The following is a 27,816-nucleotide window of genomic DNA, read 5'->3' on the forward strand; positions in this document are numbered from 1 at the left end:
GAATAACGTGTTCATTGGAGCTTGGAAAGTTTGGGCATACCCCTGGGAATCTAGAAGACTATATGCATGCTCAGGGCCATGTACATTCCTACTGTTGTGTGCATGCTGAGGAAAGAACTGACGGGGCTTTAAGCTTTCACTCTGGCTGGTTCCAAGCTCTGCACAAGGGAACACTAAGGCAGAGTTACCCACTGGCTGGCTGAATGTTGAAGGCATGTCCCAACATGTACACAGAGCCTCTTGGCCAAGACTGGGAGACTTGCTGGTTCAGAAGTTTAAGGCATCTTGGTTCAGTTATTAGCTGACCACTAAGCCAACCCAGCAGAGACTCCAGTGCAATAATCATTATTAAAGTAAAATGGAACAGAGTGAAGCCTGTTGTTCATCAGACCTTGTAGAAGCAAATTCTTGGTCCGCCCAACTGCAGTCTTTGTAGCTCTGTCTGTATAGTTTCTATCTCTTTCAACGGGCTGAAAGGGCAGGAAAATCATATGGGGATGATGTCCTTGTTGTTTTTAAGGCAAGATAAAGGTAGTTTATGAAAAAAAATTAAAGGATTGTGTTATTCAGAAGTGATTCTGTTGGAAAATGAGACTTCACTTCTGCACCTCAGTGATGTCTTGGTCTGCTTCTTCATTGCGCTGAATTCTCCTGGTGGACGACCCTATTCCCCTTTCCTCACCAGACTCTCTTGAATATACCCTCCTCATGTTACTGCTCTTTGCTTCTGTTAATCTTATCTTCTGCTGTGGCTTTCATTTGCTTCATCCATGTACCTTCATCTGGGTCTGGCTATAGCCTGACACACTGCATTCTGGGAGTCCATCTTCTAAGGGGAGAATCGGGAAGAATAGAGATGGTAATGACCTTCTTTCTGGCCCAAGAAGGGCTGAATAGCAAGGGAACAATTCTTTGGTGATCATTTTGGTCAGGGCCATCCCAAATGAAGCAACACAGTTCTTACAGGCTTTAAGGGGGTGTACTAATTTGACCAGATGGCTGGGCCATGACTCACTGAGACAGGATTGGATATAGAGAAACGTTTTTGTTTTTTGTTTTTTGTTTTCCTAGCCAGTACTAAAAAAAGACCCAAGGCTTATATGCATACATGCTGTACATTCATCCAGTGCTGCTCTTCCTCACCCCTGCCAAAGGAATGCCAAACAGGCTGCCCCTTTCCTGCACTCCTCTTGAGCTCCTTATTTTCTGACTCTGTTTCTAGGCTACACTGGGTGTTCATTTTAACCTGGTTTCTCCTGCCTGTGAGGGGTAAAGAGTAGGGTGGGAAGGTACACAGTGTGACTTACACCACCTCAGTCCACTACCTCCTGGGGATGGCCTGACCTGGTGGTCATTTTTAGCCTGGTATTTCCTGGGCCTGGGCCAGGGGCCGAGGCCAGTGGCAGAAAGGGTAAGATGGCACAGGTTCCCTGGCAGATTCTGCAGTGATGAGCGTTCGCTAGGGAACAAAATGGCTGCCTCATTTCTAACCCCTTCAGGTTTGAAATACTGCCGGAGACTCTAACCTTAATGATTAAAACATCCTGAGGAGAAAAGCTACTTAAATCCCTGAAAGATTGGGCTTCTGTAATAAGTTTCAAGAAAGGTGATATCCCTGGGTAGTCAATATTTTTCTAAAATATTAACTTCCAGATTGTAACTTCAGTTTGCACAAATTATACAAAATAAAACTTTAGCCTCCAACCAAGTATTTTGAGCAGGTGAACCTGTTTTCATGATCATATGGGACTCGTTTATATTTAGGAACATTTATTTCTATGAAAACAGCATGCTTCTGCCTCAGAAAACAAAGCCAAAAGTAAACAATTCATCCTTTCAAGTGGGTTAAACATATCTCATAATGTCATTTTTACAGGAAAACTGTTCCCATGGGGCTCGCAGGGACTGCTTTGGGAGAGTCCCTGCAGCTGCTTGGAGCTAGGGCCCCTACTCTCTCTGAGCTCCCTTCCCCACAGGGGTCAGGGAGCCTCCAAGAGCTCAGAGGAGAAGGAATGTATTAGCTGTCTTAGCTTTGAACTTGCAGTGCATTGAAATATGAGCTATGAAATGTACTATCAATTTGGTTTCTCTGGTTATAGGTTAAAATAGGTTTTTGTGGGCTATCTTGGAAACTTATTTACCACCTACAATATTATTTTATCTCAGAAAATTGCTTAAAGAGAACTTTTGAGATAGGACCCCTTCATAAGTCATTCTAAACTCTTTGAGCAGACTCCTTCCCCACAAGAGATACAAAAGTGAATTTTACTTCATCCCACATTATGTGGTCCCAAGTTCTGAGAGTCTGGCCCATGAATTGCAAAGATTAATTATGTCTTTTTCAGTCACTTTATCATGAGAGATCACCACAGGCATCTGTGAATCTCAAGAACAAGTTATTTTTATCTTCAACTTAAAGATCCTTCTCTGCAGAAGTCATATGTGAATAAAATGGCAAATAAAAGTACTGTGAAAAGAAGGGCCATCTGTACCCCAATGTTCATAGCAGCAATGGCCACAGTCGCCAAACTGTGGAAAGAACCAAGATGCCCTTCAACAAAAGAATGGATAAGGAAGATGTGGTCCATATATACTATGTAGTATTATGCCTCCATCAGAAAGGATGAATACCCAACTTTTGTATCAACATGGACAGGACTGGAGGAGATTATGCTGAGTGAAATAAGTCAAGCAGAGTCAATTATCCTATGGTTTCACTTATTTGTGGAGCATAACAAATAACATGGAGGACAAGGGGAGATGGAGAGGAGAAGGGAATTGAGGGAAATTGGAAGGGGAGATGAACCATGAGAGACTATGGACTCTGAAAAACAACCTGAGGGTTTTGAAGGGGCAGGGGGTGGGAAGTTGGGGAAGCCAGGTGGTGAGTATTACAGAGGGCACGTATTGCATGGAACACTGGGTGTGGTGCATAAACAATGAATTCTGTTACAATGAAAAGAAATTAAATTTTAAAAAGAATTTTAAAAAATAAAGTCTATTGCTGGGTCATAGGGCAGTTCTATTTTCAACATTTTGAGGAACCTCCATGCTGTTTTCCAGAGAGGTTGCACCAGCTTGCATTCCCACCAACAGTGTAGGAGGGTTCCCCTTTCTCCGCATCCTCGCCAGCATCTGTCATTTCCTGACTTGTTGATTTTAGCCATTCTGACTGGTGTGAGGTGATATCGCATTGTGGTTTTGACTTGTATTTCCCTGATGCCGAGTGATATGGAGCACTTTTTCATGTGTCTGTTGGCCATCCGGATGTCTTCTTTGCAGAAATGTCTGCTCATGTCCTCTGCCCATTTCTTGATTGGATTATTTGTTCTCTGGGGATAAAAATATATGTTTATAAAAAATAAAAAAATTTATTAAAATTAAAAAAAAAATAAAGTCTATTAAAAATGAAAAAAAAAAAAAGAATGAGAAAAAAAAAGTACTTTGAAAATATCTGGGCTTCCAGCTGGAATCTTACATTTTCACAGCTGTGTAATGTTCCATGTTTGTCATAGCTCTTTCCAAAGCCACAAGCCACTTGAAACCTCACAGTGTCCCCTGTGACGTGAGCAAGAGTTGGGTATGCAAGCATTAGGTGAGATAAAGGATGCAAGATAAAGCATTAGGTATCACCGTATTACCTCGACACACTCCTGCTAGGAGAAGCTAGCTAAGTGGCTATTTACAAGAAAGACCCCATGACAAAAAGGTTCTGAAATGACCATCACTAAATATTCAGAGATGGTACCAAACGGGACCACGAGAAAGGGAAGGTGGGTATAGGTGGTCAAAGGGAAGTTGGGTATAGGTTCTCATAGCATTGAGAAATCCCTCTACTAGAGGATTTTGAGGCTTCCTGAGTGTCTTTGTTCCTCAAAGAAAAGGATTTGCTTCCACACGATTCAGGCCAATGACCTTCCACCTTCAGAATGGAGGGAATAATCAGTAAGCCACAGAAGCGAACCCTCTCCATCACATTTTGCTGTAAGTTTCTCTCCTCTTCTTTCAGTTTTATCCAGGTATGAAAACCAGATTACTATTTTTGCTGACTACTTAGAAGAATTTCCAGATACAGATGAGCTGGTATGGATCTTGGGGAAACCGCATCTCCTCAAAACGGGTAAGGTTTGGTAGCATTTGTCTGTGAGAACCCAAATGAGGTGGGTGCCTGAGGTTAAGGTCCCATTCATTTTTCCTTATCGGGTTGGTGGAATGTTACTTTGGTTACAGTTAATGTCACTCTTAGGTGGATGTATAGACCTTGCAGCCAGAGGAATTCAAGCCTCAAACCCTTTGCCTGCATAGATTGCTTCCAAGGCCCCAAGAGTCCTGGGTGGTGGGAGCGGGGGGAGAGTTCATATGGTCACAAGTGTTGGTATGATTTGAAAAAAGCCAGAAGTATTTTTATTCTTTTCTTAAAGGAGAACCACTGACTTCTGTAAGCCTTGGGTTTCATAAATCATGCCCCCACTCCTAGTATCACTGACCAGTACTTAGTCTGCAATGCCTGGACTGCATACTTCCCATTCCCCTTGTGTCCTTTTCTGTCTAGATTCAAAATGCTGCCACCTAGGGGACTCCTAATCAGCCTATGGCTGTTAGAAACTCACATGCTAAGGGGTCTTCTTCTAGCTGTCGATCTTCGCTGACGGTCAGCACTGTCTCAGTGTAGTCTGACCTTGTATGGAACTTTTAGCCACCGCAGCTAGGTGGGAAGGAGGCTGAGATATTTCTTCCCTACCCTTGTATACTTACAGATTGGGGAATTCCTTTTCCCTAACACTGCTAACAACCCAGCACCCAGTTGAAGCCTGAGCTTGGAGAGAGTCAACTCTGCTTTTTCTGTTTATCTGAGGAGAGACCCTCTTGGAAGGCCTTAGCATTGAGGAGGAGATAGGAAGGAGCTGATCACAATGCAAGAAATGCTTTGAAGAAACACACAAAAGCACTTGTGTTGTTCTGTATCCATTTAGATTACAATGCCAGTTGTAGTAGGTAGTATGGACACAATTTAATTACTTAATTTGCTTAGCGGGTATCTCTTCTTTTTAGGTAAACACATGTACATGCACACACACATGCGCATGCCCCCCTCTCATCCCTCCCCGCCCCTGCCACCATTTTAGATAATGGACGGCGGGTACCAGTGAGAGATCCAACCAACTGTCAACATTCAGGCAGGGGCTGATTGCCTTGCTTGCGGGTTATCCTTGCTTTTCCTATTCCTCGTCTTTTGGCCGTGCTCCCAGTGTTAGTATCTGCCAGGGCCATGTCGCTCTATTAGAAGGAGACAAGGAACCACCCGGGGGGCCAGTAGCTCTGGTCAAAACCTAGGTGAGGAGGAATGCTGAAATTACTTGGATAAGATAAGACTGGGTTGCCTCCGAACTTCTCTAGCCCCCTTGCAATAGTACTGACCAGTCGGTTATTTGAAAATGAGTTGGCTGCTGGCCCAGAAATCAAAAGTAGATATCTTTAGATGGGATATGGTGATTTAATTGTAATTTCACATTTAATTACAGAAAAATCTAAGCTGTTGTCTGATATAAGTGCTCGCCTATGGTTTACATACAGAAGGAAATTTTCACCAATTGGTAGGTATATCGTTTGTTGTGCTGTGCTTTCTTCCTTGTAGATCACTTGCCTGAGGTTATCAGTGACTTCACAGAAATCTCAGAATTAACAGCTCACTGTGGTGAAGACGGGCTTTAGGGGAATAAATAAGTCTTAAACTTTATTCGGAATTATTCGGAAGTTTCATGCCAAAGCGCCTCATTGTGTATGGTTCCTTGGTGTTAAGGTATAACACCATTATACTTTTGAGTCCAGCTCTAAGAGTTCAGGCACCAGATTACATTCCTTGTTTTATTTCCAGGAACAAGAAGAAAGTCAAACCTCTAATTTGGGTAATATTTACTAAATTATAATCCACTTCTCTGTAGACCTATGCAATCATTAAAGACAATTATACCTTGAAAGAAAGACAAGAAATCCTTTGTTTTCTTCCCCGTATGAAATGAAAGCACCTTGCCCCTGCAGGATGAATTATTATAGATTTCCTTGGAACTAATGATAGGCTGTGAGAGTACTACCTGCTGTCTAGGAAAACAGGACGGGTCAATAAGCTAAGAGAATAAGTTCCCCTTAGAGAAAATCTGTTTGTGAGTAGGGTGGCCTATTCCTGGTATCATGGCCCTGTAGGCAAAGAGTATCAAATCCAAATCGTAGAAGCGTTTCCCTAAGAGAAAAATCTCTCTGACTGATTTTGATGCAGGCCTGGACCTAGGAACTGGAGTGAAATCCTCTTTTCCAATAAGTGCCCCAAACCCAAGTCCACATGGATGGTGTTTGCACTCCACAAGAAGTGTTCAAGCAGGAAAACAAACCAAAGAACAATCTTTAGTACCCGGTGGTTTTGAACTGTTAACTTTCTCTAGGTGAAGAGATCTTCACAAGGCTTGAGAACATTTGCAGTTCAACTCTGACAACGTTTTGCCAATTGACGATCTCCTCTTTATGTGGGCCTCACTGCATCCTTCCTGTACTAACGTGGCCTATAATCCCACCATTAGCAATAGCCAAAGGGCTTCCCCTTCCGGTTGATGGGTTGGCTCAATCGTCCCCATCTTGCTATAGCAACTTTCCTTTAGTCCCCACAACCATAGGAAAAGGGTGGTCCCCTATGGCCCACTTGTCTTATGAGGCCGATGACCCTTCTTAAAGTCAGTCTGGTGAAGTGGTGCCCATAGCATCGTTTTACACGTCCACGTTGGAGGGGGATGGAAAACAATGAAAGCAGGATGTCTCCTCTGCCTTCCAAGTTATCTGATTTCACTGGTACCTTGAAAAAGGATATTGAGCTCAGGCTGGCCACCTATGTGGGATTTTCGTTACGTCAAGCATCCTTAAATTGAACCTATTGTCTTACTTCATTTATTAACTGGTTTTAGGCCTTTTAAAGATGTGACCCATTTCTCATTCATTAGTAGCATATTTAATGATGGCCATGTCCTGAGTGGATTGTAGAACACTTTCACAGATATTTTCTCCTTTAGTGTTCACAGTATCCCCCAGTGGTAGGCGGGGTATGTGTTGTTGTTCCCAGTCTATGTCCAAGACTTGGATCAGGCACCTAGAGACAGACAGTCCTTCTGATGCCCAATCTAAGACTCTTTCCTCTATTTTATGTTGTCCTTCTTGCTGCTCAGATCTTCCTAATGTGTGTTTCTCACAGTCTCTCACAGAGAGACTCTCACAGAGCCTTCCAGATCTCTTTGACCAAGCTGATGATTCCCTTTTGGTAGCACTGATTCCTTAACTAAGGTTAAGACTGGATTCCCTGAGAAGGGAGCCGAGCAAAGCCAAGTTTGGTCAGGCAGATAATGATGTGGCTTGGGTTAGCAGTGGTGGTCATACCCGGCCATCATCTACCACAACTGTGGGCACACCGCATGGGACGTCTCAGGGGAGAAGACATAAGGGGCAGGTTTTGTCCATTTGTTGGTTTTGTCTTTGGCCATAGAAACTGTTTCGGTTAACTCCACGTCCCCTTTGCAACTCCTGCCCTCTACCAAACCCTGCTGGCTGGCTGGCTGTCTCTCTTGCCACAGAGTCTGTGTGTCTGTGTGTCTTATATGATTCCCACACATGCTGATGTTTCAGGAGAAGGCATCTGAGGGACCTCACAGTCATTCCCATCCGTTTTGCCAACAGGGGGGACGGGCCCTTCATCAGACGCTGGCTGGGGATGTATGCTACGCTGTGGACAAATGATGCTGGCTCAGGCCCTGATCTGCAGACACTTGGGAAGGGGTGAGTTAAATGGGTCCCCCCTTGGAGGCCTCCACGGTACCACTGCCTGCTGGTGGCTTAGCAGTGGGGCCGAAGTTCAGGAACAGTCAGCAACAGAGCTGAGGGTCCTCCAGTGCTCTCTGCAAGCCCCAGTGGCGGGGCTGACAGGTCACTAAAGCCTCCCACAAGAAGGAAACAGCCGGCATTTCCTCGTGACTCACCAAGCCTGAGAGTGATTTTCCTGGGACAGAATTGAACAGGGAGGCAGGTGTGTCATTCAGAGTTTCCATCTTCACTATTGTTCCAGTGAGTCCTTAAACAGGTCAGATAACAAAGGGAGCAGGAAGAAGGGTGTGGAGGGTGGGCTGTTTCTTGACCTCCTTTAAAATGTCCACCCAGTGAGGGACGGAAGACCCAAAGGAAGTGCCTGATGAGGGAGCTGGAGCTATTTTCATTTGGGTTTGCCGAGAATGTCCATTTGGTGATGAAGGGATCCTTAAATTAGCTTTCTCAGGAGGCCGATTAATTAAGAACCTTCCAGTGATCTTCGCTGAAGCCCTCGAGTCTTGCATTCTTAAGCCATATGCATGCTTCCCTGTGAGCATCTGGAGGATGACCTTGACTGGGTGCCTGTGAAGGCACTTGGGTGAAAGCTGGTTTTGACCTGGGGATGAGGGAGTAAAAGGACTCCTTGGACAAGATCTTACCTGCTGAGCTCATTGGCTGTGGCTCCCTGAGATTCCTTCCTCCCCCAGTGCACCTTCACCAAAGCAGGCAGTGGGCAGGGGACGTGGGGGGAGGGGGCACCTAGGGAGGTTTTAGGGCTTTGAGGCCTTCTCTTCAGGGTTTAGAATAACCTGATCCTGCTTCCCCTGGGGAGTATCATAATTCCAGTTTTACAGATGAAGAAACTGAGGCTCAAGAAGTAAGGTGACTTGGCCAGGGTCAAACAGAAAAAGCATGGATTGTGGAATAGAAGAAGTCAGGTCTCCTGACTCTTTGGCCAGTGATGTCTCTACCGTATGCATCCAGCTTGGAGCAGGTCCACTCTCTTTAACTTCCCATGTATAAAACACAGCAAGATGACGCTCCTGGAATGAATTTTGTTGGAGGCAGATGAGGAAGTCATAAAACCCCACAGTCAGCAGTCTCAGTTGTTTTAACAGAAAAGCAAACAGCAGAGAGAATTTGGAAATTGATCTTGCTGCTGAAATAAATTCAAAGATGTAATTTTGTACAGAAGTGTTTTAGAGTGCCTCCTATTCACTTCATAATTAAGGCGGAGTGCACGCTTATCCCTGTCATCGGTCAATATTTAGTGGTTCTTAGCAGCCAGCTAATCAGGATTTCCCCAGACTTGGACAATTCGGTAGCAAATGAAAAAGAGAGAGAGAGAAGTTGAATGGAGTTCACCCTCTGAAGACGGTGCTACCTACAAAGTTTAAAACTTTTATTTCAGAACTATTAGAAGCAAAGAGATCAGAGATTGGAGATAATGGCCTTCCACTTCAAGAATACTTTAGTCGTAAAGTTATTAAACTATGTCTAAAACCTCAGGAGAGAAGTTAGTGTCTCGGAAGCCAACTAAACCCTAGAGAGCTGTCCCATGAGACGGAGTTCCTAGAGCAGAGGGAATGGGAGAAGCACATCCTGTCTATGGTAGTGATTATGGAGAATTTTTGTTGTTGTCTAGAGTCCCGGGATAAATAGGCTCTGGGGCATGTGGGGGGCCATGCCTCAGGCAGAGAGGGAATTCCTGTAGATGTAATTATTTGGGTTTTGGTCACAAAGAAGCTTTGAGCATTTGATAGGAAAGGTGTTTGTTTTGCCAAAAGTCCATGTGGACTTTTTCAAGGTTGTGTAAAAATGGCTGCATACCAATTTTTTTGAGCTTCCTTAGTCACGAATTGTATCTGTTCTCCTGCGCACTGTTGTGTGTCTGAATAGCACTTCCCCTACGAAACTCTTTTGGCAATGCTGCCAAAATATACCAGTGAAGGCCGTTGTTGTCTGTGTGGAGATGAGACAGTATGGCGTCAGGGTGATAAAAGGATACACTTCCGCGTTTTGTGACGACCTCCTACTCATGGAGTAGATGGTCAGAAAAGCCTTTTCTGACCTTGTTTTTGTGTAATATTTATCTAGCATCAGCCCTTGTGCTAAGTCAATTCCTTGATCAACTCTTTGTTTTGCTTTTACTTTACACCCCCTGAGACCTTGAAAGTAGTATCTCCAGATGTCTTTGTCATCAAAATTGAAGTTACTTAGGAATGTTCTAACTCCACGGCCCCTGCCTTCTAGCTGCAACTCCTTCGTTTTCCTTCTAACCTCATAGTTATGGCAAGAGTGCAGAGAGGTAATAAGCAGGTATAAAAATGACTTTAACTCATTTTTTTTCCTTCAAAGACTGGAACTGGGAGAAACAAAAAGAACAACCCAAAGAATACCAACGGATCCTCCAGTGCTTCTTAGATAGGAAGGACTGTTGCTACTCTATCCATCAAATGGGTGAGGTCACATCGCTGGTTTTAAGACAATGTCTGTACCCATTGCTTTCATCCCCTGCCTTATATGTGGTTCTGCGAAGTTGTCCATCTGCTTAATTATTTATGCAAGGAATTAGGAACTTGTGGTGTGCTGGAAGAACTTTTGCTGATGTCTTTTCTTTCTCCCTCAATTAAAAACAGCGCAAATGGGTGTAGGAGAAGGGAAGTCAATTGGCGAATGGTTTGGACCAAATACAGTTGCACAGGTGTTAAAGTAAGTGAGTCTGGTGTCCGCCTTACTGTACTGTCTCCTATGCCTCCCTCTTCTGCCTACTCCACGTTCCTATCAGTCTAGCTCTTCTTGCCATGCCACTGAGCCACCAAGCATCTGGGCCATTTTGTTCAGGCAGTTCTTTGAGACTGGCATGTGCAGAATCTGCTCACCTTCCAGGGGACTGTCAGACTGAAGGTCACTCTGAAGCCCAAGGGCTAAGACTAAGTAGTGGCGGAAGCCTGAGCCAACCTAGGCAAGACCCGGACTCCTACCCTATAGAGTATAAAAGACCTCATTAATTCATTCATTCATTCATTCAGTATTTACTGAGTGGCTCCACCGTGCTAAGTGCTGGGTATACGGAAATAAACTAGACACGGTCCTTGCCTCAGGGAGCTCGCCACCTATGGGAGGAGACCAACCCCGAGGGAGGCTTGGGATCAGTCATTTATCTCTTAGCCGACTCCACATACCCCAGCAGGGTCTTTTTGCCATGGCTCTGTTAAATTGCAGAATTCACCTCCCACGGCTGGAGAATCTAAGACTGACATTTTAGCAGTGAACAGGGTGAGTGGCTTTAGCCCCCGCACCTGCAGGCCTCCTTGCCTGTTGTCTCTCTCCTTCCTGACGCCTGCCTTCAAATGCCAAGTCAGTGAGGGCAGAGATTGTATTTGTCTCGTTCACTCCTGTAAGGCTAGCACATAAAACTGCCTTGCACACACAGTGCTCAAATGCATACTGGAAGGATGAATGAAGATGGCATCCAGAATCTGGGGCGGGATTTAGGCCCTCAGAAGGTTGAAACCATCTGGACTCCTTGGGTGTAGCTTGCTTCTTCAACTACTGGGTTCTCCGGAGGATGATGGGGGGACCTGCTCCATGAAAAGTGCCGAGGGGGCACTGTTTCAGTTATAAGCCAGTCTTCATGGAATCAGAATGCTCTGGAAATGTGCTCATGAGGGAAGTAGGCTGGATTTCCCAGGGACCCAAGTGAAATCTGTATCTTGGCTTTACTTCTTGCTAATGGTACAGCCCATCTAGAGCAATTTCTTACCTTAATTCACAGTTCTTTCAGGGGGCATGGTTGACTCTGCTGAGCGAAGATCTGACAGTATTTTGGGAACCAGTGTAGGAAGCCAGGGTAGAGCGCGTAGAAGATGAATCAGAAGGGCCATGCCGGGCCTCAGGCCCAGCCTGAAATACTTGGGTTTTTATGTGACGTCCCTCAGAATTTGCTTCTTTCGTCTAAATTTTGAAGTTCTCAACGACGGACAAATGGAAGCATATTTAAAAAAAAAAAAATTAAGTGGGTCCTGATTCGTTGTGATTGTTACCATTAACAACAGAGTATTAGTATATCAGGGAAGGGTCATACCTCAAACGGAATGAAATTAAAGTGGAATGGTAATTAACCTCTTCCTAGGAGCTACCTTGGTCAGGAAGAGAATTTTTTTTTCTCTTTTGTCCAGTAAGACTGTGCTTTACCCAAGAATCCCGGAAGTACCTGGGTTAAACAGGCCTTCTTTCAGACAGGCGAGAGAGAAATGTAAGGGAGATGAGGTCATGCTGCTTTACTCAGACCCCAGATGATCCCTCTATGAAAGGGGTTTTATTTCTAACCCCTTCCAAAGTCACACAATTCCGCATGCTCTCTGTCTTCAGCTGTTGACCAACAAGGCGCCGCACCAAGGCCACCTAAAGCTAAAGTTTCTCGAATAGCGTTTTCACTGCATATGTGGAGGGATGTAAGAGATCTCTTTTTCTACATTTTCCTGGGCCTTATTCTCTGTATTATCTATGCTCCCAACCCCTTGTGTGTATGTATATATGTATATATGTGTGTATGTGTGTATATATGTACACACACACACACACACACACTTTTTTTTTCCATGACAGTTTCCCTTTTTTGGGGAAAATACCCTAGTAAGTCAGATTGTCTTTTATTTGAGAAGAGAAAACAAGATCTCTTGGCAGAAATGTTGGTACCTTTTCTCTTTCACCCAGCAGAAGTGACATCATCTTGTGAGGTAGATTTTTCCATTATGTAAAGCAGGCTTTTTTTTTTTCAGGATTTGAAAACAGTGATTCTGTGGCATTCTCAAGGGTCCTGGACATGGAATGTTCCAGGGCTCTCAGCCCAGGGGGCCAGAGCTTGACTCAAACCCTAACTTCTCTGTGGTTCAGTGTTCAGTGACTTTAGGGACACAGGACATAGATTGTGCTGCTCCCTGCTGATGTTGCGATCTTCCCCAATTTTGACTTCATTGTGTGTTGCTTTTCAGAAAACTTGCTTTATTTGACGAATGGAATTCCTTGGCTGTTTATGTTTCCATGGATAACACAGTAGTCATTGAAGATATCAGTGAGTCCCTAGCTTCTTTTCCTTCCCGGGAGTTGGGTGGTTGAGGTCCTCCCTCAACATTCAGAAAGTGTGTGCGTGTGTGTGTGTGAGAGAGAGAGAAACAGACAGACAGACATACACTGCCTCCAGCCTGCTTCACCAAAGTAGGGAAACTTAGAGGAGCATAGGACTCTGGTTAATCATTCCCTGTGCCTTTTCTTCTCTTCCCTTTCAGCTTTCTGAAAGGAAGAAAACAATGAGAGGGTCCTCTCTCCCTGGAAGGGCCCAGACCCTTTCCCTGCAGGATACTCAAAGTGAGGATAATCAGTTAAGCCACTGACAGGTCTTCTGCCAAGGCCGCCGTTTGCCCAGCCCTGTGCTCTCCACCATGGGGTTAGAGAAACCGAAAGATACGGCCCCTGTCTCAGAGGCCCTTGCGGACTAGTTGAGAAATAAGATTTTCTCAGTGAGCCTCTAATATCTGGCAGGAGGTGAGCGCTCAGGTGCCATAAGGAAGTAAGGGCTGAAGGAGCAGCCTGGGCTTCCCATGGGAGGTGAGGCAAGCTGGCCTCTAGTGGCAGAGGAGGTGAGGCTCCAGGCCAGGAGATGAGGAGGCCCTTAGCTTCACCCTGGGCATATCTCCCGTGACTGGATACCCCTTGACCCAGTTCTCTTGTCTTATCTTTCCAGAAAAAATGTGTTGTGTCCTTCCCTTGAGTGCCGATACAGTCGGGGAGAGTCCCCCTGACACTCTGAACGCGTCGAACCAGAGTAAGGGCACCCCTGCGGGCCGCCCAGCCTGGAAACCCCTGCTGCTCATTGTGCCCCTTCGCCTGGGCATAAACCAAATCAACCCTGTCTACGTTGATGCGTTCAAAGTAAGTCAGTCCTTTTCCCGGGCCCATTGCCGCCTGCCCATCACACCGCCATGTGAGCACGGAGATCCGTGAGCAGCAGTCCACAAGTGAGTTGAGAATCTTGCATTCTCTTTCCCTCTAGGAGTGTTTTAAGATGCCACAGTCTTTAGGGGCATTAGGAGGAAAACCAAATAACGCCTATTATTTCATAGGATTCTTAGGTAAGAAAAGAGGATTCACAAGTAAGTCGTCACGGGCTGGGTTGGGGGTGGGCAGAAAGTTTGCACGGGAGCCCAGGCAATTCTGGTTAGGGGACCCTCATCTCACCCAGAGCTTCCATGGCCTCTGGTCAGCTCATTCTGTCTCTGGCCTGATCTGTGGAGAATAACACTTCTCGGTGCCCCCTTCAGTCCCTCCATTGCCTTGCCTCTCAGAAAGACAGTTCCACAGCTGCTTGCCCATGGGACCACCCCAAGGGCATGACATTTTAGCCTCTCCCTCTCCTTTCTGTGGGGGCTCAGGGAGGCAGGGTTTCACTTGCCTGGCATTATGGATCTCCCTCTTCTTGGGGCTTGGGCATCTGGTCTAGGACCTATCCTCTGACTTCCCAGGCCCACGCAGCTGGGCCTGCTGCCTCACTGTTTGGAGCCATGAACAGGAAGAATTGAGAGGAGACAAAGACAGAGCTATCCTTTTTCTGCTAATGGGGGCTAAGCCTTAAAACCACTAATGTTCCTAACACGGATCCTAACAAGCAACCCAGCATTCCCTTGCCTCAGCTGATGCCTCTGGAACTCCAGCCACCCTATACATTAGCTGTGATCTGAGTCATGTAAGGCCCTTGGCGTACCAGGCAAGCTAGCCCAGTACTTCTCAAACTCTGGTGTGCACACAGATCACCCTGAGAGGTGATTAAAATGCGGGTTCAGCAGGTCCGGGGTGGGCCCAGAGATTCTGCACTTTTAACTAGGTGGGCCCAATGCTGCTGGTGTACACACCACATGTTGTGTACCAAGGGCCCAGGCATATGGTTGGTGCTGAAGAGGACAGGGAAGGGAGTGGTGTGGCCTGAAATTGGGTCTTGGGGAATATGAGCTTGGGTTATAATGGGGAGCCTTGGATAGGCAAGAGGAGCCAGAGCAGGAATGGGGAATGGCATGAGGGATGTGCAGAGCAGAGGGTGCAGTGGGCTTGGCCACCCTCCGCCCCACTCAGAGATTCAGAGAGCTGAGGTGGCATGGGAAACTGACATCCCCAGCCTTGTCGGCTATCTCTCATGCCAGCCGTGTGACAGCAGGAAAAGAATATCCACCCTTTCATCTCAGTTTCTTATGGAAAATAGGGCTGAGGCCCCTGGCCAGCTCAGCTGGGGGTAGAGCACGCAACTCTTGCTCTTGGGGTCCTGAGTTTGAGCCCGACATTGGGCATAGAGTTTACTTTAAAAAACAAAAAAGAACATAGGGCTCACCCCTGCCTTGCTGTGTTGTCACCTCAGCCAAGAGCCGGGGATGTAGTGCACACCCAGTGAAAGGTGACCCCACCCTTCCTGACCCCCGACACTGGCCTTTCCTTTGCTGCTTTCTTCTCTTTGAGGTGGGGTTTCTGCAGTGGCCTGAGCACTCACTATTGCTGCCATCTATTGGTCAAGCCTGAGAACTACAGCTTTGCAAATCAAGGAGACCTTTGTTTTTTCTCAATACCAAATAGTCTTTGGAGTCCTATACATGCCTTCCACTTCTAAACTTTTGGGTTCCTGTCAAAGAAAAGGTTGCAAAAATAAATTTTGCCTTTTTCTTTGTTCGAGGACAAGGCAGAAACCGATTGGAAAATAATTTTGGAGGGACCTCAAGGAACAATGGATGGGATTCCTGGGGGGCCTGAACTTCCCTTACCCCAAGTTACCCAGAAAGAGTTTGCCAAGCTGGCATAGCCCTCCTGTTTCGTGAGACTGCTGGGTCAAGGTGACTTTTGTGGAGGTTGACTACTCATTAAAGGGGTGTGGGCAATCCTCAGCAACCCAGACAGAGGTGTGCACAGTTCCCATTTGCCCATTGCCTTTCATAAATCCTTTGCTTCACCTTTATTGGAGGCCCCAAAGTCCACCCGAATCCCCTTGTCTAACTTACCCCCTGACTGTATTAGGTTGGGGATTCCAGAATGGTCAAATGTCTGAAGGGAGGGAACAGATGAGAACTGCCATTTGCTGAAAAGCTGTCTTGTGTCAGGGACCCTGCAAAGTCCCACCCCCAGACAGATAGATAGAGAACATACATACACATACAGGTATAGACAGATAGTCCAATATAGAGATATAGATACAGATAGTTAGATACTCCTGTGAGGTAAAGCTTAGTATAGTGAAACTAAGAGTTGGAGGGATTGCCTCAAAGTCACCCAGCTAGAAAGTAGCCAAACCAGCATTCAGTTCCAATGAGGCCATCTCTGCCTGCCGTGCTACCTTGCTTCCTGAGGGCCCTCTTTTCCAGTGGGAAGCTGGGGAAAGCTCTCGATGTGTGACCCTATGTCCAGGATGAGAGTCTGTCTGTCCGATTTTGCCTGCTTAGACAGGAGATGTTTGCCCCCTGCACTTTGGGGAAGGTTGCCACCAAGGATCCATAGCATGAGCCACTTGTCTGCAGATGGCTGACCAGATGGCCTCTTGTTCTCAGGCCTAATTAGAGACCTGGGTTTGGTCCCACATCACTTCTAGAACTTTTGGGGGATTCTACCGTATCTCTTCTAAGCATTCTCAGAAACAGCGGCACCTGAAAAGCTCCACTCCACATACACATACATGCGCACGCGCACACACACGCAGGCACACACCTGGAAAGGGCCAGAATCAGAGAGGATGCTCTTATTTATCCAATTATTCCCAGCACCTTAACTTGAAACACTGGCAGAATGCTTGCTCCTAATCCCGCTCTGGATTTCCATTTTCTTGTGCACAGCTTCCTTTCCTTCTTCCTTTTCTGTGGTCATAGGTAAGCTTCCTTCTGAACATCCTGGTTATTGCTTTTCTTTGTGACTTGAGGCTTTTGGGGCATAACTGATCTACCCAGCAGTGGTCTAGCGGGGATATATATGTCTGTGGTAGAGACAAGTTAAGCTATTCATCAGGCATCAGAAACACGTTGTCTGCTGACAGAAACACTTAGATGTGGCCCAATGCCATTCTGGATGTCACTCCAGGGAGGGTCTTGGGGGGCATCTCTTCCTACCCCATTCTCCTGCCTTGGGTAGATCTCTCTTTGGTTGCCCAACCCCGTCTACAACACAGATGGTCCTGAAGCCTGACCAGTGAGGATGGGCTACCACTCTGGCCAAGTCAGCAGGACACTGATGAGCCCTGGAGGGCCTCTCAGCCCTTTGAATATCAAAGTAGAGGTGTTATTATCTCAAACTCCTCCCAGGTCGTTATTGGGTTGGGCTTTTTCTACCTTGACAAAGCATGGCTCTTCTCTCCTTTGTGCAGGCAGATCATCTCAAAGTGAATTTCCTTGGTGAGGTGTGCCTGTGGTGGAATCAAAGCTTTCCACTAGGAATCGCTTAACTTGCTAGCTAACTGAGATCAGAAGTCAGAGCCCATCATTAACAGAGTCAGCATTTCCATTTCTCTGGGAAGGCCAAGGCCTTTTCTTTCTTACCAGATGTGCTCTCTGCCCACAAGTCTGAGAACCAATGGCATGGAGCCAGCAAGATGCTTCCCAACGTGGAAAGAGGCAGGAAGCTCCCTAATGGTACCTGGGCTCCCGCCCTGGTGGTTGTACCTCCCACCTCTTTGCTAACTGCTGCTCACAGAGCCTGCCGCATCATCTCTGGTCTCTCATTTGCTCATTTGCTCAAACCCGTCCCTCTCCATTTTTGGTCTTGGGCTTTGAGGAGATGTAACTGCTAGGGCGAGTCCTCTGGTTGAGTGATTGGATTTGGCTTCCTTCAAGCATGATCACCTGAGTTCAGGCTTTCTGTCATCTCATTCCCATTGTCACCAAAGGGAGGGGTTAAGAAAACCAGAGCGCCTCCTCCCCCTGAGGGACAGCAGTGGGACAGGGGCAGCCATTCTTTCTAGATTAAGCATGTCTCATTCCAAACAGGTGATGAGCTAATTTTCTTGGACCCTCACACAACCCAGACTTTTGTTGACACCGAAGAGAATGGAACGGTTGACGACCAGACTTTCCATTGCCTACAGTCCCCGCAGCGAATGAACATCTTGAACTTGGATCCTTCCGTAGCGCTGGTGGGTATCTGAAGGTTGGGTGGGCCAAGAGACACGATGCCACCCTGTTACAGATTGGTTTCTGGGGAGTTCTCTAGCTTTGCTGGGTAGGAAGGCGAGAGAGTATGTTCCTCACCACGCCCCACCCCCCAGGGGTATACCATAGTATAGTAGGGAAGGGATGAACCCTGAAGGCAAACTGCTAGAGTTGGAATCCTGGCCCTGCCACCTCCTAGCCATGGACTTAGGAGGAGCCCTTGAACTTTTTTGAGCCTCAGCCTTCTCACCCCTAAAATGAGCAGAACAGTACTTCCTTCAGGGCTGTGGGAGGCATAAGGCATTCAGCTCAGGGCTGGGCACCTTGTAAGCATTCTGTAAATGCTAGTTATTATTAGCATTACAGTCTTTACCCTTTTACTTCTTGCCCCCTAGTTATTGCTACCCAGGCTCAGGGAATAAGGCGGGACATAGTTAGGGAGGGATCAGAGGGCAAGACCTTCCGGGTAGATAGTGCTCACTTCCCTGGGCACTCAGGGTGTTCCCCCCCTGGAGGTATGACGACTGTCTTCACACACTAAAGGGACAGCTGCCTGTAAAGTTACTGTTGGTTCTGAGGCCTGGCTGAATCCTCTCTTCCAGTTTAACCTAATTGTCAGAGCACCAGAGATCGAGAGTGGACAAGAGCCCTCCTCTTGTTTTGGACCATTCTTTCACTACTGTAGGCTGGCTCTGAGGATGGGGAAGGAGGTGGATGGTTCTCTTTATTCTAACAGATCATTTCCTTCAGGTCAAAGCCATCTTACCATGTACTACCTCCAGCTACAAGTACTATTTGACTTTTTGTGGTTGGTTTAATCAACTGTTCCTTATGGATGTGTCTATTTACTCACCGAGGGTAATGGAATTAACCCCATGCTTTGGAGATTGGCCTTCAAGTTACTATATCTCACAGTATGAGGGGAGAGGGACAGGGGGTGGGGGAGAGCGAGTAGGACAGAGAGGGAGAGGTGGAATGAACGTGTAAATGTGTGTGTCCAGGTAAAGTAATGGCCCAGGAGAGGGAGCAATGCAGCCAATGTGCTCCATTATTGCCAGAAGATGCATCTAAAGAGAGCAGCCCCCATCCTAGCTCCAGGCCAGGGGCGCCATCTTGTAGTACAGAGGGCCTGACTCTGTGCCCCTGACCAGTTCTAAGTTCTGTTCTCTTGCTTTTCCCCCCAAGGGATTTTTCTGCAAAGAAGAAAAGGACTTTGATAGCTGGTGTAGCCTTGTACAGAAGGTAACGATGTATGTTTTTCTTAGTCTTAAAAGCAGAAGTTATTCAATAGGATCGCTTTTCAAGACTGCTCCACGTAGTGACATGAGTCTAGCCTGATGGGATTATACTGCAAGAGAAAAACTAAGATGTGGAGAATTATGCATAATTCTGGGGGGAACCAGAGCAAAACCTTTGTTTGAAATATGCTTAGTATGTCAAGTGGGTGATATTTTTAGCTACGTAATGTCTCATCCGATTATGCCTACAAGTCACATGAAATATTCAACGAATATTCCACCATTTTCACTTAATGCTAATTTCACAGAGTTCCGCCTAAATTCTTCCTCGTGCCCTTCATAGCGCCGAGATGATTGAAGGAACCAAACTGCTTTTCTGTTTGTTTCGTGGTCTGTTAACAGTTTCATATAGTCCATGATGTAGTTTAGGGAGTGTGTCTTTCTCTTAGCTGTCTCGTTTCTATTAAAGGTCGGCACGCTGCTGCTAAATGAAACACAGTTTGCAGGAATCTGTGTAGACAGCAAAGCCAGATATGCTCTCTTCTCAGTATTTTGTGTAAAAGGGTAGTCACCGTTTTTGCTGGCTCACCAGTCTTTGTATCTGCCCTGCTCATCCTCACTTCTAACACATGCCAAGTACGTAGGAGACATTGATAAATGCTTATTAAAGAAGGACGATCACAGGGAATAGTTGAAAAGTGCCCCAGATGGAATGGCAGGAGACATGCTATTCTCCTACCTGCCAAAAAAAAAAAAAAAAAAAAAAAAAAAAAAAAAAAAAAAAAAAAAGAAGAAGAAGAAGAAGAAGAAGAAGAAGAAAGAAAGAAAATAGAGGCCAGGAGATGGGAGCCCAGAGCCTCCTGCAAGTGTGAGGAGGGTAGATTTTTTTTCTTCACGAGCCAACAGATAATTGACGTTAATGTCCCTAGCTGACTCTGCCACCCTAGTGAAACACTGGCTGCGACACAATGGAAAATTATTTTCTAAAGGTAATTCTTAACCTGTTAGAAGGCAGCACAACTCTAGACACACCCCCTGTAAAGGTTGAATGAAAGTTCTCTGGTAAGACTGTGCCATATCAATTAGGACATACACCACATGTGTTGGACTAAAATCAAAACCCCGCCAATATGCTGTCCCCGGATCCTTTGGGGCCAGGTTTCACGTAATGAACACAAAGTTCTTTGGAGGCAACACATCAGGGACAGCTCGCCGCTGAACTGAGTTAGGCCAGGGCGTCTGGCTTTCCGTCAGCTCCTCCGTCCAGTGTCCTTCCTTCCTGGGCTACCAGCGCTAGCACAGAAGGGGGCTGGGTCCTCGGATGGGGTGAGGAGAAGATGGGCGCACTGGGCTTGGTTCCCACCTTTCAACAACCAGGCCACTCTCACAGGGTTTGGGATCACAGATGGACAACCAGCCTGAAATGTGTAGTCAGTCTGAAATGTTTACAGCTGTTTCTGTGTGTCCTCAGGAAATCCTAAAGGAAAATTTAAGGATGTTTGAATTAGTTCAGAAACATCCATCACACTGGCCTCCCTTTGTTCCTCCAGCTAAGCCAGAAGTGACAACCACTGGGGCAGGTAAGCCATTGTTCCAGGGTTCTTGGGTGGCTGTTGTTTCATGAGACTGAATCAACTGTGGCTCAGGCTTTCCATAGAATGTACAGTGTCTCTTCAGCTGGGCTGAGCACGGAGTGTGTCCTCGATGATTTTAATCTTCCAGTGAACTGATCTGTACCAGTTTCAAAGCCCGAGAGTTGAAGAAAATGAGCTCAATGCAAAAGGGCCATAGGAAATCAAAATGAAGAGAATGTATATTCATGGTCTGGCCCAAAAAAACAAGTCAGGGGCCAGGGGTGGTTTGAAAAGTGCCTCGAAGACCCCAGAGCCTTGTCCTCATCCCTGGGAATAAGACTGTGTAATGAACTTAACTATTTTGCTTCTTTCTTTCTTTTTTTTTTTTTTTTAATTATGTTAGTCACCATACAGTGCATCATTAGTTTCTGATGTAGTGTTCCATGACCCATTGTTTGTGTCTAACACCCAGTGCTCCATGCAATCCATGCCCTCCTTAATACCCATCACTGGGCTCACCTCCCCCTTCCCTCCAAAACCCACAGTTGGTTTCCTGGAGTCCGTAGTCTTTCATGGTTCATCTCCCCCTCTGATATGCCCCCTCTTCATTTTCCCCTTTCTTCTTCTAATGTCCTCCATGCTATTCCTTATGCTCCACCAATAAGTGAAACCATTTGATAATTGACTTTCTCTGCTTGACTTACTTCACTCAGCATAATCTCTTCCAGTCCCGTCCATGATAATGCAAATGGTAGGTATTCATCCCTTCTGATGACTGAGTAATATTCCATTGTATTTATGGACCACATCTTCTTTATCCATTCGTCTGTTGAAGGACATCTTGATTCTTTCCACAGTTTGGCTATTGTGGCCATTGCTGCTATGAACATTGGGGTGCAGGTGCCCCTTCTTTTCATTACATCTGTACCTTTGGGGTAAATACCCAGTCGTGCAATGGCTGGGTCATAGGGTAGTACTATTTTTAACTTTTTGAGCGACCTCCACACTGTTTTCCAGAGTGGCTGCACCAGCTTGCATTCCAACCAACAGTGTAAGAGGGTTCCCCTTTCTCCACAGCCTCTCCAACATTTGTTGTTTCTTGCCTTGTCAATTTTTGCCATTCTGACTGATGTAAGGTGGTATCTCAGTGTGGCTCTTTCTTTTTTAAAATTTTTATAAGTTTTTTTAAAGATTTTTTTTAAAGATTTTATTTATTTATTTGACAGAGAGAGATCACAGTAGACAGAGAGGCAGGCAGAGAGAGAGGGAAGCAGGCTCCCCGCTGAGCAGGGAGCCCAATGCGGGACTCGATCCCAGGACCCTGAGATCATGACCTGAGCCGAAGGCAGCGGCTTAACCTACTGAGCCACCCAGGTGCCCTTTTTTAAAGATTTTATTTATTTATTTGACAGAGAGAGAAAGTGAGTGCACAAACATGGGGAGAGGCAGAGGGAGAGGGAGAAGCAGGCTCCCTGCAGAGCAGGGGAAGCCTGATTGATATGGGACTCGATTCCAGGACTCTGGGATCATGACCTGAGCTGAAGGCAATGGCTTAACAAACTGAGCCACCCAGGCGCCCTCAATGTGGTTCTTTCTAAAGAATCTCTAGTACTTGTCCGCGGTCCCACCTGCGAGTCTCTTCCACGTTTCTCTAGCAAAACAATTAAAAAATGAATAGCCTTAACTATTAACTGTACTGACCATTTCAACCAGAGTGTCAAGCTTCCTTCTTTCTCATTTCCGTACTCCAACAGAATTCATTGACTCTACTGAACAACTAGAGGAGTTTGACCTGGAGGAAGATTTCGAGATCCTGAGCGTCTAGGATAGCGGAAACGCGACTTGGCGGTCTGTCTTCCACCCGGCACAAGAAGAGCACAAACCCATTACATGAGACTTTTCTAGTCAGCAAGTGCCTGATATGCCAACAGCATACAAACTTGAAAGCAATCATGACTGAGCCAATTACCGTTTCTCAGAAAACAAACGATAATAACCCTCCCCCAGAACGAACTAGAACAATCATGGAACATAGGAACAGAAAAGTTAGGAGTTATCCCTTGCTTCCCGGCTTGTCTTACCTGGCCACAGCGAGTCTTCAGCTACTGAAACGAGGAGATGGATGTCTGGAAGACAGACAGAAACTCCCACCTTGCTTCAAGCACCAGCAGAGAAGAGATGGTTTCCCTGTGCTTCTTCACCCCTTCAGGAGTGACCTCTTTTGGGCTAAATACTAAGAAGCAATCTGTTCTCTTGCTCTAATAATAAAGTGATTGCATCAGGGAGAAAAAGGTCTTTTTAAGTTATTTGAATATGTATTTTAAATGATTATAATTCAGATCAAAAATTTGCCTGAGAAATCACATCAAATGCGCCCTGGTTGATTCCGTTTCTAGCTGAGGGCAACTTGCTGTCTGATGATGGGTGTTGCCATCCTTACTGATGTTTTGTCACATGCCACCCTGCCCTTCAATCAAGCCATGATCGCTTTACCTGTTTATTTATTCAAAAACTCATTTTTTTTAAAGATTTTATTTATTTATTTGTAAGAGAGAGAGAGAGTGAGAGCGAGCACAGGCAGACAGAGTGGAAGGCAGAGTCAGAGGGAGAAGCAGGCTCCCTGCGGAGCAAGTAGCCCAATGTGGGACTCGATCCCAGGACGCTGGGATCATGACCTGAGCCGAAGGCAGCTGCTTAACCAACTGAGCCACCCAGGCATCCCGCAAAAACTCATTTTTAAATAGATTTTATTTATTTAAGAGAGAGAGAGAGAGAGCATGAGCGGCAGGGAAAGGCAGAGGGAGAGGGAGAAGCAGACTCCCCACTGAGCTGGGAGCTAGACTTGGGGCTCCATCCTGGGACCCCGGGATCATGACCTGAGCCAAAGGCCTAACCGACTGAGCCACCCAGGTGCCCCAAGTCGTGATCACTTTAAATCAGCTGTGTGCAAACTTTTCCTGCCAAGGACCAAATAGTAAACACTTCTGGTTTTGCAGGCCATATGGTCTCTGTCACAGCCACTCAGCTCCATGGTCAAAGTGCAAAAGAGCAAAATCAGCCATTGCTGGTGTGCACACAAATGAGCCTGGCTGGAAGCCAATAAAACTTTATTTACAAAAGCAGGCGGTAAGCTGCAGATTTAGTGTGCCGGCTGTAGTTTGCCAATCACTGACTTAAAATTGTTGATTCGGGGGAAATCCAAATTGGCCTTTGACTTTGACTCCATTTTGGTTGACAGCTATAATGAGAAAAAATTATTCACGTGGTGACATTTAATCCATGCGGCAAATGCAATTCTGAACCATTTCAGGATGAGCAACATAGCAAATCTTCAAGCACATTTTGATCAAATTGGCTTTGCTAAACCCTCTTCTGTGCGGCTGTACCTCAAGCCCATGTTTCTCTCCTTCCCTCTTAACTTGGGTGCATTCCACCCCCCTTCTCTACCAAGGCCCGAGGAAGGCCAGCAAACACTAGCCTTGAAAGCCAGCACCAAACTAAAGTTTGTTTTGTTTTGTTTTGTTTTCTGTATATGTAGGAATATTAGAACACTTGTTTCCTTGAATTCCATTTTTTCCCCAGTAGGTAAGATATTCCAGTAGTTCAAAAATCAAAAGGTACAAAATGATATACAGTGAAAATGTCTCTCTCTCCCATGGATTGGTTTCCTTCTCTGAATGCTCCCAGAATCATGGCTTTCTTATCAGTCCAGAAGATATATTTTATGCATATACAAAATATGCATATATGTCTCAGATTTGATTTTAACAACCTCAACATGTCTCTACTTTTTTAAAAAGGAGGTTTTATTTATTTATTTTTGAGATAGAGAGCGAGCATGTGCATGTGAGGTTGGTGGGGTAGAGGGGCAGAGGGAGAGAGAGTCTCAAGCAGACTCCTCACTGAGCAAGAAGCTTGATGTGGGGCTTGGCCTCATGACCCTGAGATCACGACTTGAGCCAAAACCAAGAGTTGGATGCTTTACTGACTGTGCCACCCAGGTGCCCCCAACATTTCTCTACTTTTGATTTCTCTGTAAAGGATACTGAGGCCCCAGAAGTATGGAAACCCATTTCTTGAACTCTAGCATGGATGGGGCTAAAAGGAGTTGTAGGTGTATTTTCAGAGAAGTTGTGGATTTGTTGCCTTCTACCCTTTGACTTTAATTGTATTTTTTCCACCTCAGTATTATGTTGTAAAGCTCAGCTTGCATTATCAGGCTCTGAGGGGAACTCACGAATTATAGCGAGATGGACTTTAGAAAAGTATTCATCAGAAAACATCCAAAGAGCCGAATGTTGATGTGTGAGTCCTTTTATTTGCAATGCACAAAGCTGACAGCATGCTTATTACTTAGGAGGTGAAGGTAACAGTAATTCAGATTATACTGATTTTGCTTTCTCTGTGTTGGCATGGTTTACATAATATTTAAGGAAACAGAATCACCCAGAAGGAATTGCCTCATGTTAACATAGCTAGGTATTCCGGGAAACTGATAATCAGAGGAAGTGGTTAAAACACATCCCCCTGCAGAGAATGCAATACACTTTATAGTCCACTCCAGCTTGTTTTAGGTCTGCCAACTGCTAAGGAGAGGAGTGTGCTAGATTTCTATGAGACTTAACAATGTATTAAAATAGTTTAACAGGCTACCCATGAAAGAGCAATTGGATGGACATTTTAATGGAAAGTCTCTAACAACAGCCTCAGAACGCTAAGGACCCAAAACACCATGGCTTCGATTTGCCCCACTGCACACATCTGGATGGCATTTGGAATAAACAGGGACCTCTGAGAAACTGGGACAAGGGCTTTGTCTTTTTTTGTTCCTGGAGTCCAAAGCAAAATTCACACCTTCTTACCCATCCACCTCTCTGCCCCCAACTCCCCCCACCCCCACCCCCGACCCAGCCTGGGAGAAAGGGGTGTGGTTCTCATTTCCCTTTCTGGGCCTGGCTGCACTTGGTGCCTCCCCTGCTCTACTCTGGACTAGGCCAAGTTCTCCGTCTCTGGCTGGGGAGGGCGCTGGCAAGGAGGAAGTAATTCATTGGGGATCATCTGAAGTTAACAATCCCACTCCTGAAGCACTCTGGGGCCCAGCTTGGCTCACCCTTGAAGGAACCAAAGAGCACCCCCGGCTGCTGGTGGGCACCCCATTCCAGGTCCACCGCCTGCCTAGACACAGTGGGTCCCCCGGATGAGTAAGAGCTTGCCCCATGCAGGCTCAAGCCACCCTGTGAATGCTTAGCCAGAGAATTTTCTGGCTGAATGTGGAAACACCAGCTTCTGGTTTAAGGCAAATAATGTGGTGACCTCTGGACAGAAAGAAGTGACTTCTCAGCTATGGTGAAGGGCTTTCTGATCAAGACAATGAGGAAAGCTAGGAGTCTAAGAAAGCAGTCGCCCAGCAGGTCTTTCTGAGGTAGCCGTGAATAAGCCTGCAAACATCCACGTCCAACAACAGCACCAGTTTGAAATGGGACAGCAGGCCCCAGTAGGGTGGGCTCACCCATTGGGCCTGATGGTCAGGGTGACCAGTGTCCAGTAGTCCAGCCCTCAGGAGACACCGATGTACGACTTGACGGAGAGGCAACAGAGCAGGGGTCCTTCCTTCTTCAGCTGTGAGGTGACCGTTGTGTGGGGGAGGGGTGGGCGGCGGGGGTGCAGCAGCTGCCCCTCTACAGGCTTTTCATACACACCTGGCAGCGGCTGACGCGGGTGTGGAGCTGCCCGGCCTTCAGTGTTTCGGACACCGGTTCCTCCCTAAACTGCTGCCTCTCTTCCACCGTCGTCAGCCAGAAACTGTACTTGTTGGCAAAGTAGTGGCATGTGCCCCGGGCCCCGCTGCACTCGATGAAAGGAGTGGCTCGGAAATCCTCCAGGCAGGAGCCCGGGGAGACCAGGGACTGGCCGCCACCCTCGGCGCCTGCCGCGGTATGCTGCAACAGATGGGGTCAGCGCTTCAGCCCTGGGCCCTTACGCAGCTCTGGCCCCTGGCTCAGCCCTAGCATCTATCCTACAGCCTCAAATCTCCTAGGACCACTTGAGCTTGTAGCTCCTCTGGGCCAGGAGCATTCCCTCCAAGCTCCCCAAGTGACCTCCTAACCCACTGCGCTTGGGCAGCGGGGATCTCTTGGCCAGTGTCCTCCCCCACCAAACTCCGAGCATCCCACTGAGTTCCGAAGTGTGTTCGGTGGCTCCTTGCCAATCCCCGTGGGCAAGTAAGTCTGAGAAAAGCTGAATGAAGGCAGATTCAGTAGGTTTTAGAATGCAGGTCTTCCCCAGACCCTTGTCTACTCCAAGCCCTTGGTGGTGAACCCCAAGAAGAGCATGTGGTACTCCACCAAGTGGCTAAACCTGGGGCCCCTCCCCCAGCCTGAATAGTGCTGGCTCTGCAGTTAGCTTCCTTAGAACTTCTTACGTTTTCCACCTGTACCACACCCTTTAGGACAACACAGAGCATTGTTGCTTGCTGAGCAACAGCAAGGAGTATGTGGCCTAGCGTCCTGGCCCTCACTTCAGGGCCCCTTCAGCATCCAACGTCAGTACCATTCATTAGCCCATAGTCGCCAGTCACTGTACCCACAGATAGCAGTCCGTGTCACTGCACTCCCCACCCCCTCTCCCTTCATGTCAGCTGGGGTATTAGCTGGACCACAGGGGGTGAGGAAGAGGCTTCATCCCCCCAGGGTCAGCAAATGGCCAATGGGACAAATGCCCAAGTTGGACGCTCAGGGATGGCTTGCTTTACACAGCTCCGGGAGGGTTAGTCTCCTTAGAAGGGATTTTCCTGATATATGAAGTGTCAAATCTTTCCTCATTTTGAACCTCAGATGGAACATGTTCTAGAATAAAGGACACACTACCCTGCCTTACTAATTGGGCAGACGCTGTGTATTTTACACTTGGCACAGGACTCAGGCTTGTTGTTGGGAATGTTGCTTTTTGCGTTGGACAGTTGTGTGCCCAGAGTTCTTAGGCCAGCTTTGAATCATT

General features: G+C 46.5%; 2 protein-coding genes across 9 annotated transcripts in view; one reads left to right on the forward strand and one right to left on the reverse strand.

Moving 5' to 3' along the window:
- ATG4A (autophagy related 4A cysteine peptidase) overlaps positions 1 to 23,111 on the forward strand; it is a 54,233-nt gene extending 31,122 nt beyond the window's left edge. For 3 of the 6 annotated variants that reach the window (XM_059156533.1, XM_059156535.1, XM_059156539.1), the window contains exons 2-13: positions 4,010 to 4,120; positions 5,523 to 5,594; positions 7,714 to 7,812; positions 10,198 to 10,299; positions 10,479 to 10,551; positions 12,837 to 12,916; positions 13,586 to 13,773; positions 13,895 to 13,973; positions 17,847 to 17,992; positions 19,194 to 19,250; positions 20,718 to 20,826; positions 22,575 to 23,111. In XM_059156533.1, coding sequence (XP_059012516.1) covers positions 4,010 to 4,120; positions 5,523 to 5,594; positions 7,714 to 7,812; positions 10,198 to 10,299; positions 10,479 to 10,551; positions 12,837 to 12,916; positions 13,586 to 13,773; positions 13,895 to 13,973; positions 17,847 to 17,992; positions 19,194 to 19,250; positions 20,718 to 20,826; positions 22,575 to 22,645 — 1,187 coding nt within the window. In that variant the 3' untranslated portion in view covers positions 22,646 to 23,111. The remainder of the gene's footprint in view (positions 1 to 4,009; positions 4,121 to 5,522; positions 5,595 to 7,713; positions 7,813 to 10,197; positions 10,300 to 10,478; positions 10,552 to 12,836; positions 12,917 to 13,585; positions 13,774 to 13,894; positions 13,974 to 17,846; positions 17,993 to 19,193; positions 19,251 to 20,717; positions 20,827 to 22,574) is intronic. The other 3 variants (XM_059156537.1, XM_059156538.1, XM_059156536.1) reach the window with 2 other exon arrangements.
- A 2,007-nt stretch (positions 23,112 to 25,118) lies between these two features.
- Positions 25,119 to 27,816, reverse strand: part of COL4A6 (collagen type IV alpha 6 chain) — a 269,640-nt gene continuing 266,942 nt past the window's right edge. For all 3 annotated transcript variants that reach the window (XM_059156531.1, XM_059156532.1, XM_059156530.1), the window contains one exon: positions 25,119 to 26,759. In XM_059156531.1, coding sequence (XP_059012514.1) covers positions 26,499 to 26,759 — 261 coding nt within the window. In that variant the 3' untranslated portion in view covers positions 25,119 to 26,498. The remainder of the gene's footprint in view (positions 26,760 to 27,816) is intronic.

The sequence above is a fragment of the Mustela lutreola genome, chromosome X (genome assembly GCF_030435805.1).
Source record: "Mustela lutreola isolate mMusLut2 chromosome X, mMusLut2.pri, whole genome shotgun sequence".
Lineage (NCBI taxonomy): Eukaryota > Metazoa > Chordata > Mammalia > Carnivora > Mustelidae > Mustela > Mustela lutreola.